A 17,500-nucleotide genomic window follows, 5' to 3' on the forward strand; every position below is an offset into this window, starting at 1 on the left:
CATACTGCTGCATGCAAACTCACTCACTCAGCAACATAAACTGAATTTGGTCCCTTTAAGGGCTGAATACCAAATTTCACACATTTAATTACTATCAAATCTTGTACATGCTTGATCACTGACAATCTCCTCAGTTCAGAATATCATTATGGAATTATTGACAAACTGTTTTGAGTAGAGATTGAATGGAGGTGAAGAGGGCAGGGCCCAACAACCACAGTCCAAAAATCAGTATGCAATTAAAAGAAAACAGAACCTTAAAGGCAGGGGTATCCAGTAGCAGTCCTTAAAAGCGGGAATTAAGCAGAGTTTAATTATTTGTCTGCCAACATACCTATTAACCCTCTTAATAAACTGGTGAGTTGAAAGAGGTGTGTTTGAGCAGAAAATATGCTGGACCCTGGTTATCTGTGATTGCAGTTGGGCACCTCTGTCCTCAATCATCTAGTTATGCTATAATCAACCATACTGTATTTCAAGAAATGGGCCAATCAAGGTGGCCCTGACTATTACAAAAATGTATAACAACAGAGGCAATGTCCTAAAATCTATTTTGTAAGACATTACATCAGACTAGACTAGCATTGTCATAATTTCATTTGACTCTTAACAAGCTCTAGAGATTAGGACAGAAAGACATTCTACCAGCCTCCACAGTGACCACATACATCAATGCTGATGTAGAACAGGATGCAGCCCACTACCTCTGCATGCATGGACCCATGTGGCCAACTAACTGCACAAAGAGTCTCATCCTGAGCATACAGAGACCAACACATTCACAGTAGAGGGTAGAGCAGCAGAAGCACAGGATTCAGCTTCCCACAGCATCACACTCTATGTTTATGTACATGTATGCTTGGGTAGGGGACAGCTGATGCCAGGCCCTGCCTGGGGAAAAACACTGAGCAAGGAGGAGGAAGTTCACAGATTAAAAGAGAAAGAGGTGAAAGGTAAGGAGAAGAGCAAGGACACAATGTCATGGTATGCTCCATTTGTGTTCATTCTGATCCACATAAATGTCTTCATTCAGCACTGACATTAATATTGGTCCTTCACTGTTGTCCAGGAACACCAACTGCCCCAGTGTGTCAATCTGTAAGTGGGAAAGTGTGCGTGTGCTAGACAGATGAAACAAGAGTTATGGTCAAGTACAACTCCAGACAGACCATGTGGAGGACTGTCTTTAAACATTTAGATGCTTTATTGGTTGTGGCAAAGATGGAGGGTAAGCTGAAACAGGTGGTGCAATGTCCGCAAGTGTAAAAGGATGCACGGTTATGAGGAAGGGTTGGGGCAAAAAACAACAGTGGCTCACAGGCCGTTGCTGTTGCGGTGTGTGAGCGGTGGTTTGGACAGTTCCAGCACACCGGCACGGCCCTTGCCAATTACTTTGGGAGCACGACGCAGCAGCTTCTGGGCCTCTGTGAACGCTTCATTCAGCTCCTTCTTCCATTGTACAAACTCCGGGTCACTCTGTGGAACAAAGTGACAAAATATAATTACAAAACGGCAACATGCAATGTGTAGATATATAGTTTATTCTGTAGCAATACTACGATTACTGTACTTTAAATATTACAAGATAAAAATAGATAATTCATTTTGCAGATAGCCCTTTTTTTCTACAGCATTAGTAAGATTACTGCTGCTGAAAAATAAAATAATAAATGTTAGTGCACAGCAACTCATACCTACAGTAAACTGGATTTTTCAAGGAAACTGAACGAATGCATTCACTCCAGTAAAATACAGTTTGAAAGCTGCAGGTATGAATGATGCAAAAGCCCAAACATTACTGGTAATGGGATGGAAATTTTGTCCTGGTTCTAGAGTGACAGAGGCTTAAGAGAATGACTCAGCACAGGGGAAGTTGTCCTACCTCACACTGCAGGACAAACTGTTTGCCTCCTTTGATCCTCAGCAGGATGCATTTCTTGTCCTTGATCTGTGTCTCCTCAACAGTCACTATCTGCTCCATTGTTAACAGGTTTTGCTGCAGAAAAGACAAATTAGTGAGTTATGGGAAAATACTGAAAAAATATGCAGAACATTGTAATAATGAAACAAAAGCTATTTATTAGAATTAAACAAAATTAAAGTAGCTTTCAACTGGTGTGACTCCCAAAGGGATGTGTCTGAAAAAGAGCCAATCTTATTTTTGTGTTAGATTCTTGTGCTGTCAGTGTCACATAGATGTCTGTAGACGTAGGTGTGTTTTATTTTTCAATCCTGCATTATCCACCAAATATGAGCCCAATGACTGCAGTGACTTCTTTAGCCCAGACTGAATCTGTTGAGAAACACTGCCTGAATGCAGCAAAGAGTTTTTGTGTGCATTTGTATCATACTAGCCATATGTTTGTGGTATTATCGCTGGTGTATTGTACACATATTTAGTGGATTCAGCATACTGTAACATGATGGTCCACCGCCCTCTAGCTGCCAGCTTCGTAACTTACTGAGAATTTAAAGTGCTTCCATACATCAGACTTTGAAGATTTTGGAGAATCACTCGGCTTCTGCTTGCTGACCAAAGCCACTGCTTTTTTCCTTTTTTAATTTTTTTATCCTTGCAACCATTACTGATTTGAGAGTAACGTATGTCAGAGGTAGAAGTTTGGGCTTGATTAAGTTTAAAAGTTTATTATACCTCATGTGTTACAGGCAGTATTTTATGATGAATAGCCTACTTTATTACGCAGCCTATAGAATGTGGTGCATGTTTGTGTGTGTGTGTGTGTGTGTGTAGGTATATATATATATATATATATATATAAATGTGTGTATATGTATACACATATATACATATGTGTATGTGTGTGTATATGAGTGTGTGTGTGTGTGTATATATATATATATATATATATATATATATATATATATATATATATATATATATATATATATATATAGAGAGAGAGAGAGAGATAGTATCTCACAAAAGTGAGTACACCCCTCACATTTTTGTAAATATTTGATTATATCTTTTCATGTGACAACACTGAAGAAATGACACTTTGCTACAGTGTAAAGTAGTGAGTGTACAACTTGTGTAACAGTGTAAATTTGCTGTCCCCTCAAATTAGCTCCACACACAGCCATTAATGTCTAAACCGCTGGCAATAAAAGTGAGTACACCCCTAAGTGAAAATGTCCAAATTGGGCCCAATTAGCCATTTCCCCTCCCCAGGGTCATGTGACTTGTTAATGCTACATGGTCTCAGGTGTGACTGGGGAGCAGGTGTGTTAAATTTGGTGTCATCGCCCTCACACTCCTTCATACTGGTCACTAGAAGTTCAACATGGCACCTCATGGCAAAGAACTCTCTGAGGAGCTGAAAAAAAGAATTGTTACTCGACATGAAGGTGGCCTAGGCTATAAGACGACTGCCAAGACCCTGACACTGAGCTGCAGCATGGTGGCCAAGACCATACAGCGGTTTAACAGGACAGGTTCCACTGAGAACAAGCCTCGCCATGGTCGACCAAAGAACTTGAGTGCACGTGCTCAGCATCATATCCAGAGGTTTTCTTTGGGAAATAGACGTATAATGCACGTGCTCAGACCATATGCCACACACTGCATCAAATTGGTCTGCATGGCTGTCGTCCCAGAAAGAAGCCTCTTCTAAAGATGATGCACAAGAAAGCCCGCAAACAGTTTGCTGAAGAGAAGCAGACTAAGGACATGGATTACTGGAACCATGTCCTGTGGTCTGATGAGACCAAGATAAACTTATTTGGTTCAGATGGTGTCAAGCGTGTATGGCGGCAACCAGGTGAGGAGTACAAAGACAAGTGTGTCTTGCCTACAGTCAAGCATGGTGGTGGGAGTGTCATGGTCTGGGGATGCATGAGTGCTGCCGGGGAGCTACAGTTCAATGAGGGAACCATGAATGCCAACATGTACTGTGACATACTAAAGCAGAGCATGATCCCCTCCCTTCGGAGACTGGGCTGCAGGGCAGTATTCCAGCATGATAACGACCCCAAACACACCTCCAAGATGACCACTGCCTTGCTAAAGAAGCTGAGGGTGAAGGTGATGGACTAAACCCTATTGAGCATCTGTGGGGCATCCTCAAACGGAAGGTGGAGGATCACAAGGTCTCTAACATCCACCAGCTCCGTGATGTCGTCATGGAGGAGTGGAAGAGGACTCCAGTGGCAACCTGTGAAGCTCTGGTGAACTCCATGCCCAAGAAGGTCAAGGTCAATGGAAAACAATGGTGGCCACACAAAATATTGACACTTTGGGCCCAATTTGGACATTTTCACTTAGAGGTGTACTCACTTTTGTTGCCAGAGGTTTAGACATTAATGGCTGTGTGTTGAGTTATTTTGAGGGAACAGTAAATTTACACTGTTACACAAGCTGTATACACACTACTTTACATTGCAGCAAAATGTCATTTCTTCAGTGCTGTCACATAAAAAGATATAATCAAATATTTACCAAAATGTGAGGAGTGTACTCACTTTTGTGTGATACACTGCATCCGGAAAGTATTCACAGCGTTTCAGTTTTTCCACATTTTGTTATGTTACAGCCTTATTCCAAAATGGATTAAATTAATTATTTTCCTCAAAATTATACAAACAATACCCCATAATGACAACGTGAAAGAAGTTTGTTTGAAATCTTTGCACAAACCAAGCCAAGAAGTCCAAGGAATTGTCTGTAGATCTCCAAGACATTTCTGCAGCATTAAAGGTCCCAATGAGCACAGTGGCCTCCATCATCCATGAATCGAAGAAGTTTGGAACCACCAGGACTCTTCCAAGAGCTGGCCGCCCGGCCAAACTGAGCAATCAGGGGAGAAAGACCTTAGTCAGGGAGGTGACCAAAAACCTGATGGTCACTGTGACAGAGCTCCAGTGTGTCTCTGTGGAGAGAGGAGAACCTTCCAGAAGAAAAACCATCTCTGCAGCATTCCACCAATCAGGCCTGTATTGGTAGTGTGGCCAGACGGAAGCCACTCCTCAGTAAAAGGCACATGACAGCCCGTCTGGAGTTTGCCAAAAGGAACCTGAAGGACTCTCAGATCAAGACAAAGATTGAAATCTTTGGCCTGAATGGTAAGCGTCATGTCTGGAGGAAACCAGGCATCAGTCATCACCTGGCCAATACCATCCCTACAGTGAAGCATGGTGGCGGAAGCATCATGCTGTGGGGATGTTTTTCAGCGGCAGGAACTGGGAGGCTAGTTAGGATCGAGGGAAAGATGAATGCAGCAATGTACAGAGACATCCTTGATGAAAACCTGCTCCAGAGCACTCTGGACCTTAGACTGGGGCGAAGGTTCATCTTCCAACAGGACAACAACCCTAAGCACACAGTCAAGATAACAAAAGGAGTGGCTACAGGACAACCCTGTGAATGTCCTTGGGTGGCCCAGCCAGAGCCCAGACTTGAACCCAATTGAACATCTCTGGAGAGATCTGAAAATGACTGTGCACCGATACTTCCCATCCAAGCTGATGGAGCTCGAGAGGTCCTGCAAAGAAGAATGGGAGAAACTGCCCAAAAATAGGTGTGCCAAGCTTGTAGCATAATACTCAAAAAGACCCGAGGTTGTAATTGGTGCCAAAGATGCTTCAACAAAGTATTGAGCAAGGGCTGTTAATACTTATGTACATGTGCTTTTTTTGTTTTTTTAATTTTTAATAAATTTGCAAAGATTTCAAACAAACTTCTATCACGTTGTCATTATGGGGTATTGTTTGTAGAATTTTGAGGCAAATAATGAATTTAGTCCATTTTGGAATAAGGCTGTAACATAATAAAATGTGGAAAAAGTGAAGCACTGTGAATACTTTCCGGATGCACTGTATATATAAACATTATGGGAGACAAGGCTAACTGTATTCAATTTTCCAAAAGGTATACACTGGAAAACATGACCTATGAAGGCAATCCTTAGGAAGCATCTGTGTTCTGGCAATGGGAACATAAAACTGTGCATGTCCTTAGCGGCTGGATGGCTGGAACATCATCTGCCACTTGGAGCAAATGAAATGAAACAGTCTTCAGGAACCAGTCCAAACCTCTAAAATTTATAACTGGATGGAAAAGGTGGTTCTTCTTTTGAACTAGATGTTATCTTGAATCAAACCTCCTGTTTTATACTGTGTTGTCAATGTTTTATAACATCATCTCTCAAAGAAGAATATTTTATTTCTTGAAACAGAGCAACAACATTGTTGGGGTCTGAAATTGACAAAGCCTTGATCTCTCAAAGGTTTGGGGGCCAGCATTTGAACTATGTTTTGACCAAAGCTGCCCAAGTGATGTTCTCACCCCCAAGACACCAGATCACCAGCCAATACCATTCATACACATGCTTGTGTGTGCTATCTAAGGACTTCACTATGTGGTAGATGAGCAAATCAATTAGATTAATACAGCTTTGGTGAGAAACCTTTCAGATGCCTGTTGGTATTGCTTCAGAGCACTTTGCTTTTTATGATAGCCTTTTCTGGATGGATGCTGGGTTTCTTTATCAGTCTTAAGTAATACTTGTACTTCCTTTGTGATGGAAGTGATGTTTTCACCGCAACTGAGAGTGATGGTGGCCAGAAATTTGCAAAAGTCAGGGTGTTTCCTGAAGTCTACTATAATTTCCAATCTTGGTGGTATTGAGGTCCAGGTTGCTAGTTGAACAACCTAGTAAGGTTCACTTCCTATAGATGCTTATTTCTGATCCCTGTCCCTTATTAGACCTGTGGCACTGTGTGTAGTAATCAGGAATTTTACTGAGGGATCACTGGATGTCATTATTATACAGGGAGTACAACAGAGGAGAGAGCAGACAGCCCTTTGTTGCGTCTATGCATATAAATCTATGTATAGTAGGTTGAGAGATAGGGCATAACTTGCAAATAATGCTTATGATTAGTCAGGAAGCTGTAGATTTATTTACATATAGGCTGACTTTCTTTTGTGAAAGTTTGCTCATTTGTAGATCAGGAGTGATTGTACTGAATGCAGAGCTAAAGTCCACAAAGAGGATCCCGGCATACATGGCTCTGTTGTCCATATACTGAAGGACAAAGTGCAGTCCTGTATTTAGAGCATCATCTACTGATCTACTGACCCTGCATGCATACTGAAAGGGATCAAGGTGAGAAGCAGTGACTATCGGTGTGATCATTTCAAGTCTTATGGTGATTCAAATCTGTTGTATAATGTGTTTTACACGTTTTCTCTTTCTCGGGGAGTGACTGATAAGGGGGGTTCAGAGGGTCTCCTTCATAGTTGGTCACAGAATTGAGACATTTCTAGACAGATGAACAGTCTTTGTTGGCAACATTATGCATCAGTTTGGCCTTGTAATTTCTTTTTCCAAGATCATATTGCTGAGTTGAGCTGAATCCTGGCCTGCTTGTAGCATTACCTGTCCCCACTTTAACAGGCTGCCTCCTTCTACAGGTTTCTCAATTCTTTGGTGAACCATGACTTTGCATTATTGTACGTCAACAGTTTTAGTGGGCATTGTTGAATACCTCCCAGTCTATTGAGCCTAGGTAGTGTTTAAGCTCCTCCACGGCAGTGGCAGTTTGGTTATACGCACATTTCTTGATGCGTATTACTGATATCAGTTTGCATATATATGTGAGCATCAACTACAATCAAGGTGCTGTAGATATACAGTATAAGGCCAAAAGTATGTGGACACACGACCATCACATCAATATGTGGGCCTTCCCCAAACTGTTGTCTCAACGTACCCAATTGTCTAGAATGCCTTAGTATGCTGTAGCATTAAGACTGCACTTCACTGGAATTAAGAAGCCTATCCAAAACCTGTCCCAGCATGACAATGCTACAGTGGACTAAATGAGCTCCATAAAGACAGGTCCGTGTGGAAGGTCTCAAGAGCCCTGACCTCAACCCCACAGAACACTTTCAGAACAAATTGGAATGCCGAATGTGAACCTGGCCGTCTTGGCTGAAATATTTTCACAAAATATAGTGAAAAGCATTCCCAGAAAAGTGGCTGTTACAAAGCTGGGACCAACTTTGGAATGGGATGCTCAACAAGCACATATGGTAGTCAGGTGTCCACATACTTTTGGCCATATACTGTTGCGTGGTTAGCATCTTTTATTGTGCTGTAGAAATGATCTAGTTTTCCTATCTATAGTTAGACCGTAAATGAGCTTTTTATACTTTTGCTGTTCCTTGTTTTTGTGGTTGAATTCTCCTAGTATAGTGAGAGGAGAATTAGGGTGGTTATCATCCAGCTGTGTGATTTGTTCAAACAGCATCTGCTCTACATACAAGGCATTAGCTTCTGTTATACAGAAGAATATATATTCTGTATACACACCAGCTAAAATTACAGAGAAGAACTGTATAGGAAAGTAGATTGCATTACACATGATGGCCAGCAGTATTTTGTCAAGACCGTAACGTCATTGCACCAGTTATTTTTCACAAAGCGTACCCCCCACTACCTTTTGACTTGTTTGTGAACTTGGAATCTCTCAGCAGCTGTACCTGGTACATCCAGCAAGTCAGGGGTTTGTTTCAGGAGTTAGCCAGGAGCTCAATAAAACAGAAGGTGGTGGCATTCTTATTTCCAGCAGGTAAAAGTTCATCCAGTTTATTTCTCAGACATCACACCTTAGAAAAAAAAATCATCATCATGGAGGGGTGAAAGCCCTGACTCTTGAATGACTCAGCACACTTCCTCCTTCTTTGTGCTGTACGTCTTTTGCTTGGTTTGAAATCCGTGCATGCGTTTGTAAGTAGAATGTAAACAGTTTCCACTTATAAAAGTTGCTTTCTAAGGAGATACTCATGTTGGCATGTGTCTTGATCAAAGCTGTCCGAGTGATGTTCTCACCTCGAAGACACCAGATCGCCAGCCAGTATCAGAATATGAAAACAAAAATGTGAGCAGAGCCCAAACAACTATAACTGCCCTGGTCAGTGCCCTAAAAAGACCCCATAGCAAATCAGAAGCCAGAGGATGTGGCCTCTAATGATGAATGCAATGTGAGGCAGGCAGACACCTTGTAATCATTGGAAGTAAGTAAGTAAAATTTGATTAAATATAGCACATCTAACACAGCAAAGCTGAACAAAGTGCTGAACAAAGTAAGAAAAGTAAAATAGAAAACAGAATAAAACCAAATAAAGACAGACAATAATAAAAATTTGATTAAAAACGCCTGGGAGAAGAGATATGCTTTCAGCCTCTTTTTAAAAATGATAAGTGAGGCAAGGCGGATGCCCAGTGGCAACTGATTCCATAAACGAGGGGCGGCAACTGAAAAAGCTCTATCCCCCTTAGTTTTTAAACGGGATCGAGGGACATACAGAAGAAATCTATCAGAAGATCTTAAAAATCTGCTAGATGAATGTGGTGTAAGAAGATCTTTGAGATAAGATAGAGCTTGATCATTAAGAGTTTTAAAGACAAACAACAGAATCTTAAACTGGATCCTAAAATGGAGTGATGCTAAAATTTGGATGACATGATCATATTTCTTTGCCCTGGTCAACAGCCTTGCAGTTGAATTCTGAACCATCTGGAGACGAGCAAGAGCTGACTGAGGAAGACCCAAGTACAATGAATTGCAATAATCTATCCGCGATGTGATAAAAGCATGAATAACCTTCTCCAAATCTTAACATTAAAAAATGTTAAGTTTAGAAATAATCCTTAATTGATAAAAATTTTTCTTAACGACTGAATTAATTTGCTTGGTTAAGCATAATTCTGATGTCTCAATCTCGGGAGACCGAAAAGAATTATTTCGGTTTTGTCTTCAATAAGTTGGAGAAAGTTATTTGTTAACCATTTTTTAATAAAATGAACGAGATCGAGACCGTCCATCAATGGTTGAATGGAGTCGCCAGCTTTCAACGGTATGTACAACTGGGTATCATCAGCATATAAATGAAAAGAGACATTGTGCGCACTAATAATTTTCCCCCAACGGATGCACATAAGTTAAAAAGAAGTGGGCCCAAAATGGAGCCTTGAGGTACACCGCTAATAATAGGAGCGGAAGATGAGGAGAAATTACCCAACGCTACCGAAATGGACCTGTCTTTAAGATATGAGCTGAACCATTGTAAGGCGGTACCCTTCCTACCAATCAAATGCTCTAAGTGCCAAAGAAGTATGTTATGATCTACAGTATCAAAGGCAGCTGTAAGATCTAGTAGCAACAACAAAGTATTTTTACCAGCATCCAGTGCCAGTAAAATGTCATTGGACACTTCTAGCAAAGCAGACTCTATGTTATGATAAGCAGTGAAAACAGATTGGAAAGGATCCAATAACTTAGCTGAATTTAAAAACAGGATCAATTGTGACTGCACAACTTTCTCCTACAGCTTTGACAGAAACAATAGCTTAGAGACAGGTCGATAATTATTAAAACAACCTTCATCTCAACCCTATTTCTTAAGCAAAAGGTTGAACAACAGCATGCTTAAAACAATTCGGGACCAACATCCAAAGCTGAATTTATCAACACCTGGATACTGAGGCCAATTACGGAAAAAGTTGCTTTTATAATCTCAGAGGAAACATCATAAGATGAAGTGGAGGTTATTTTCATCTGGTTAACAGATCACACAGTTCCTTTAGAGAAACATGTTGAAAATGATAAAAGGAAACCGGTATAGCCAGCAAATTCAGGGACAGGTCTGAGAACTGTGAAGTGAATGAAGAATGAATGGCTATTACTTTATCAGCAAAAAAACCATAAAAAATTTCTCACAAAGTTCAACCGAGGATTCCCTATGGAATTGCCCACTTTGTAACAGACAATCTTTAAAAATCTCAAAGGACGCAGTTAAATGATCATGCTTCCATCTCAGCTCCGCTTTACAACAAGCCTGTCTGAGAGAATGAGTATTATCGTCCAGCCAGTAATAAGATTTACCCTTTGGTTGTTTCAGCTTGAAAGGAGCAATAGAATCTAAAATATTAGTGCAAAATGTGTAAAATAAGGTAATCAAATTATCAGACCCAGAAGAAGACTCTGCAGCACCCAAGATAGATGTTTCAACAGCACTGGCTAGATAACTTTCACTAAATTGAGAGGCAGTGAGTGAATTAATAAAACTGGAGTAATAGCCTAAAGGCCTAGTTACCATGGCAGAGCTCGCAGCAGGGACATTAAAAACAATGGGCTTTTCATCAGAGAAGGAAGCATTTTCTATATTAACATTATCAACTGGGATTCCATATGACAATATAAGGTCTGGAGTATGACCAAGAACATGTGCTGCCTATTTTATATGTTGAATAAGACCGAAGGAATCCAAGACATTACAAAATTCAGTAACCACTGGTCGACCAGGGCAGCAGACATGTACATTAAAATCACCCAATAATAACATACGATCAAACAATGGAACAATAGAAGTTAAAAATTCACAAAAATCACTGTCCAGGTTAGGTGGCCTATAGATCACAGCACAGAATAGTGTGGAAGAGGTCGACTCTAACGCAACACACTATACCTCAAACAACGAGTGAATCCCAACAGAAACTGTCCGTACATTAAGTGATTGTTTAAAGACCACAGCAACCTTAAAGACCACAGCAACCCCACCGCCCTTGCCAGCAGACCTTGGAGTACTAATAAAACAACAGTTCGGCAGACAGAGTTCCTCGAAGACTATTGACTCAATAGCACTAACCCAGGTCTTCATCAGGAATAAAATATCCAAGTTACGTCTGGCAGAAAAGTCATTTAAAATAAAAGTTTTGTTGTACATGGACATAGCATTAACTATGCCCATATTCAGAGGAGACTGAGGTAACGAGGTTAGATCCAGTTGAACGAAATCCAGTTGGCGGAGATTTAAACAGTTCACTCCTCTATGATGAATCCATAATCGTGGAGGAGCAGAGCAATTAGATGAGTGTAGGACGTCTGGGAAAATAAGCAGATGAAAAACATCTGTAATCCCATGATACAGACCACAATACCAGTGTGGTACGATACAAAGTAGAAACAGCACAGATGCCAGACAAACAGACATAACAGATACAACAAACTGTAATAAACAGGAAACACAAGAGAGACGGCATGCCGACAGATACACTAGCGCCATCTTGGAACTGCTCTGTTGGCATGACCACAGCTTCATTAAGCAGCAGAATAGCAAAAATATTGATAGCAGTGGCTACACATGATTCAATATCACCAATGAATCAGCAGTTCACCTATACTCAGTGCCTGGGCAGCAAACATCTGATGTAATGTGTGGACTTTCACCTATTACTAATTATTGTTTATTATGCTGCATTCGACTAAAGCTGTCTGGCTAAGAAAAACAAAAACAAAGGAAACGTCCCCTAAACTCAGAATTCCTACTCATAAACTCGGTATGGTCTCTACAATCTTGAGTTCAGCAAATGACAATAAATCAACAAAGTAGCACCTCTTACCATTAAAACAGTTATGCTGTATATACAAGTATTTGCTTAAGATCAATCAACATATGAACATTTTAGCTTGTTATAAGAACCTATAACATTGAGTAAAGAGTTCACTGTTGTGAGGAGGTAAATATACATCACTCATCACAATAAGCTGGATAGATTGTTGCAAACAAAACACAAGCATGGAGGCATCCATGCCCCCCCCCCATGTTATAACTTGAACTTCCCACTTAAGTCAAATGCAGCACTATTCCAATCCCAGTCCCACCCCACCCCTATTTGATGGACAGCCATCAAGAAGCTATAAATCTTAAACCGTTTTGAAAAGCCATGAATACTCCAGGCTTTCAGAGGTTTGTTTTGCCAAATTCTATTTTCTTACAGGAGCATTTCAAAATGGTAATGTTTATTTATTTACTCAAAACTGTTAACAAACATTAGCAACTTGATAAATTCTCTCCAGGGAGACAATGTTTGAAATTCGCACCTCATTAGTTATTAAAAACCCATTACTGATTGGAAACTTTAAATGCGTCTCTGAAAACAGCATAAATAGCAGTCAAAACAGGGGAATCAATCTATACTGCATCTGTCCATTTATCATCTAATCTCTCATCAAGTTGTTCCCTATATCTGTGTTATTATTTATGTAGTAATACCAAACGCAATTTCATTATGGTTTAAGGAAGCATTATGGTACATCAGTGGACAATAGCATACCGATGTTAACAGATTGTGTGCATTTCTGTTTTTGTACTGCTGGATGTGAATGCAACATTTGACAATATTGGCCATAATATATTAACAGACAGGTCGGAAAATTTTGTTGGTTTAGACACACAAATTCTTTTGTTCTTACTTGACCATACTGTATACATAATGTGTGTAAAACTACATATGATAAGTTGTGAAAGACAGTCATATACTAAACCTACATGAAGCTGAAATACTAGTACATGCTTTTATGTCTCTTGATTGGATCTATTACAACAGATAACTATTACAACAATGAAGTTAATGTAAAATATACTTGTTTAACCAGGCCTATTCATGGTTTTTGAGTCTGTCTTGTTTATATTGTATCAGCATATTTAACAGTATTAATTCAATTAACTAGGCACTGCCACAAAGACAAAGAAACTTAGATCAACAAAATTGATCAACTTTGATAAAATGGTTGCCAACAAATTTAATTATCGATTAGTTGTACTGTATTATGAAGCACAATGTGGTGCACTATGTCACTTCCTATAGACTAAGAAGTTGGCTTTGGTGCATCTCGAAAAATTGCAAAAATTACTTTCATCTTCCCCATGATTGTGGTTGTGTGTACTGAACCAGACAGAGATTAAAGGCACAGGAAACCCTTCCATGTGTTTTGAGTTAATTAGCTGATTAGAGTTCTTCTCAGGTTGACATTTCTGTGCTATAAATTCTTTACTCTAATATTCTGAGATACAGGATTTTTGATTTCCATTAGCTGTAAACCATAATCATCAAGAGTAAAACAAAAAAAGGCTTGAAATATTTCACTTTATGTGTAATGAATTAAAATTTACTATTGTAAAAATGTACTTTTCCACGATATTCTAATTTTTTTGGATGCACCTGTAGATTACAGCAGAGTGAAATTCTCTTCTTCGCATATCCCAGCTTGTTAGGATGCAGGGGTAAGAGCACAGGGTCAGTGATGACACAGTACCCTTGAAACAGAAAGGTCAAAGGCCCAACAGAGGCAGCTTGGTAGTGCTAGGGCTTGAACCCCCGACCAGTAACTCAGAGCCTTACAACAAAGAAGAGCTCCTTTAAGGTATGGAAACATTACACTATGCTGGGTGCCTCATGACGTAACGTGTTTTCACCAGAGTAATTTTGATTTGTAATCCATTATTCATTCATACAGTGGAAGTAAAACATCCGAGGTTGAACCTTGCTTATTAACAGTCCTGTTGTCTTTTGAGTTGTCCAACCGTACCCAGTTATCTAGCTGTATTGCACATCTATGTTCATACTTATCAAAGTAAATAGTTAGATAAGTGATTAGTCAACAAGACGAATGCTTTCTCAAATCAAAACACATGAAGCACGTGCATTATGCAGTGTTGAGTAGTGTTTCTCAGCATACACAATATACATTTCTAGTAAATGTTAAATTTCAAGTGTCTATTTACAGTCAAGTCTCTATCCTGCTTTTGTTTTACACAGATCGATTCTAGGCACTGAAAACTAAGAGTCAACCTCAAAGTTTGGGAGTTGATTCCACACACTGAAAATGCCTTAATGCTTCATGCATTTAGCTAACTGAGTATTTACCTTTATTTTGAGCCAGTAAAAATTTACTGAATACAGTCACCTTGAGTTAGTTTTGGTGGCTTATTTGGTCAACATAAGCACTTGATAATATTCTCATGCTGTGACAGATTATCTGACAAATGTCAGTAATGTTATATTGCAGTTAGTGATCTGTCATTTAATTAATCCTAGCTAAGAGTTAGTAGTATTAGCTGACAAAGGAATATTTTAAATAATCCAACCAATTAATTAATCGTTGCAGCCCTAGAAAATTTGCATACTTACCCTAGATTCGCCCTCTCCTCTCCATTCTACACGATTAGGAAACAAGTAGAAGTATCGGCGCTGCCATTGAGTCAAGAATGGGTTTCCAAGCTTCAGCATGTAGCCATGCATGATGCAGTCCTTTCCCAGTGCATAGTCTAAGCAGAAAACAAAACAAAAAAAAACCCAGCATGGATGCTTAGCCATTTTCCAAAGCTCTTTACCAGTGTGAGACAATATACATATAGACACTAAATCACGAAAGGTGTAAAGAACAGCTTGATGACAAATCTGAGGTAAAACAATGCTGGTTTCAGACCACTGTGGACATCTAATTTTCGATAAATATTAGCGCTGCAACTAATCTCTTTATTGATTAGTTGGTCTGCGCGTGGGGCATGTTTACTCATTACGTTACTTCTGTTCAGAAAACACGCTTCGGAGAGTAAATACTAAAGTTGTGTCCCAAATGAAGTACTATACACTTACACTATGCACTCTGAACTACCATCTAGTGTGTGGATGTTAGAACGGTAATATCATCTCAAATATAACACTAGTGGGGTTTTTTTTACTAACTGGAACTATAAGCCATGACGGCGCATGACGTTCAGTTTACTTTCTGTCAGCGTTACCTTTTATTCCCAACATGACCTCAGATACCATCAGACGGAGGCGAAATAGTCACGTGAATGAGGAAGAAAGTGTGTAACCTCCAAGTCCTCTAAGGCAGAGGTGTATTTTAAACAATGTGGAAATCAAACTGATGCACGAGGACAAACTTATTTTTATGTCTAAAATGCTCCACTGTGTGTAAGGGGCAGGGGAAACTGGTGCAAGCTGCTTAAAAAGTTTAGTTTAATTTAAGTTCATTGTCATTATATGCTGTATTTGCACGCTTGCAGTGTAAATTCTGTCGTTTATTATAATGGAATTGATCTGTTAGTAACGAGGCCACGTTGCTGATCTCGTGCAGTGTAGACACGCTGATACACAGTGGGAGCGTGAGTAAGGTCTGTAATGTCTAATTAAAAAACATTATGATAAAAAATAAACAAAAGTAAAATAATATTCCTAAAGGCAGTGAGCAACAGAAACCACAAGGTGCAGTGAAAGTGAGTTTTTATTATTAATGTAGGACTGGAGTTTAATTGGGCACTATTTGTGAATCCATAAACATAATGCATATATATTATGTGTGTGTGTGTATATATATATATATATATATATATATATATATATATATATATATATATATATATATATATATATATATATACACACACACACACACACACACATGCATTATGTTTATTCAATTTTTCAATTCAATTTTATTTGTATAGCGCTTTTTACAATAGACATTATGGATGCACAAAAAGCACCCAATTAAACTACAGTCCTACATTAATAATATATATTCTGGTGTGTGTGTGTATCAGGTTGTTATCTGTTTTGGAAAACAGTTTAGTCTGAAGTTTACATTTGTAACGCTCAGTTTGTGGATTTTATTTTACATAAACAAAGAAATGGCACTGAAAGCTTGCCCCCCATCCGATTAATTGAAAAAAATAATCGGCCAACTAAGCGATTATGAAAATAATCGTTAGTTGCAGCCCTAATACATATGCTTCCTTGAGGATTCATAATAATATGTCTTTAGGCTAAAATCACAAAGCTTCATCACAAAGCAATGCGATTTATTGTTTATAAGATATAGTAAAACAGCTTTTAAATTCACCATGCAATCTGAATACACATTCACTGTTCACATGCTCATTTATGCAGTTATTCAGTCAGGTGGCAGCAGCACAATGCATGAAATCATGCACATACAGGTCAAGAGCTTCATGTTCACATCAGACATCAGAATGGGGAAAAATGTGATCTCTGTGACATGTGATTTAACTGTGACATGATTGTTGGTACCAGAGGGATGGTTTGAGTATTTCAAACAGTATACTGCTGATCTCATGGGATTTTCAAATACAACAGTCTTTAGAGTTTACAGGGAATGGCACAAAAACAAAAAAACATTGAGTGAGCGACACTTCTGTGCGTGAAAACACCTTGTTGATAAGAGAGGTCAGAGGAAAATGGCCAGATTGATTAGACCTGCCAAGAAGGATAAATTGAAAACCACCTGGTCTTTATATAATTTCAACTGTCCTGAATTGGTAAGTCTGTGCCCATGATAGTAATTAACATCTAAAGATTAACAGGAAAATATGCTAATCTATGAAATATCTATCTATCCACACATATACATATACACACACACATATATATATATATACATATATACATATATATATATACACACACACACACACACACATATATATACACACACACACACACACACATTATATATATATATATATATATATATATATATATATATATATATATATATATATATATATATATACATATATATATACACACATACACACACACACAGTATCTCACAAAAGTGAGTACACCCCTCACATTTTTTTAAATATTTAATTGCATCTTTT

General features: G+C 38.9%; 1 protein-coding gene across 4 annotated transcripts in view; it reads right to left on the minus strand.

The window, feature by feature from the left end:
* Positions 1 to 1,173: 1,173 nt before the first annotated feature.
* The window catches only part of grk3 (G protein-coupled receptor kinase 3), a 146,402-nt gene continuing 130,075 nt past the window's right edge, over positions 1,174 to 17,500 (minus strand). For all 4 annotated transcript variants that reach the window (XM_017488806.3, XM_047161141.2, XM_017488804.3 and 1 more), the window contains 3 exons: positions 15,000 to 15,136; positions 1,883 to 1,996; positions 1,174 to 1,476 (listed from right to left, as the gene is read on the minus strand). In XM_017488806.3, the coding sequence (XP_017344295.1) occupies positions 1,315 to 1,476; positions 1,883 to 1,996; positions 15,000 to 15,136 (413 nt within the window). In that variant the 3' untranslated portion in view covers positions 1,174 to 1,314. The remainder of the gene's footprint in view (positions 1,477 to 1,882; positions 1,997 to 14,999; positions 15,137 to 17,500) is intronic.

Source organism: Ictalurus punctatus, chromosome 16, assembly GCF_001660625.3.
Source record: "Ictalurus punctatus breed USDA103 chromosome 16, Coco_2.0, whole genome shotgun sequence".
NCBI classification, from domain to species: Eukaryota; Metazoa; Chordata; class Actinopteri; order Siluriformes; family Ictaluridae; genus Ictalurus; species Ictalurus punctatus.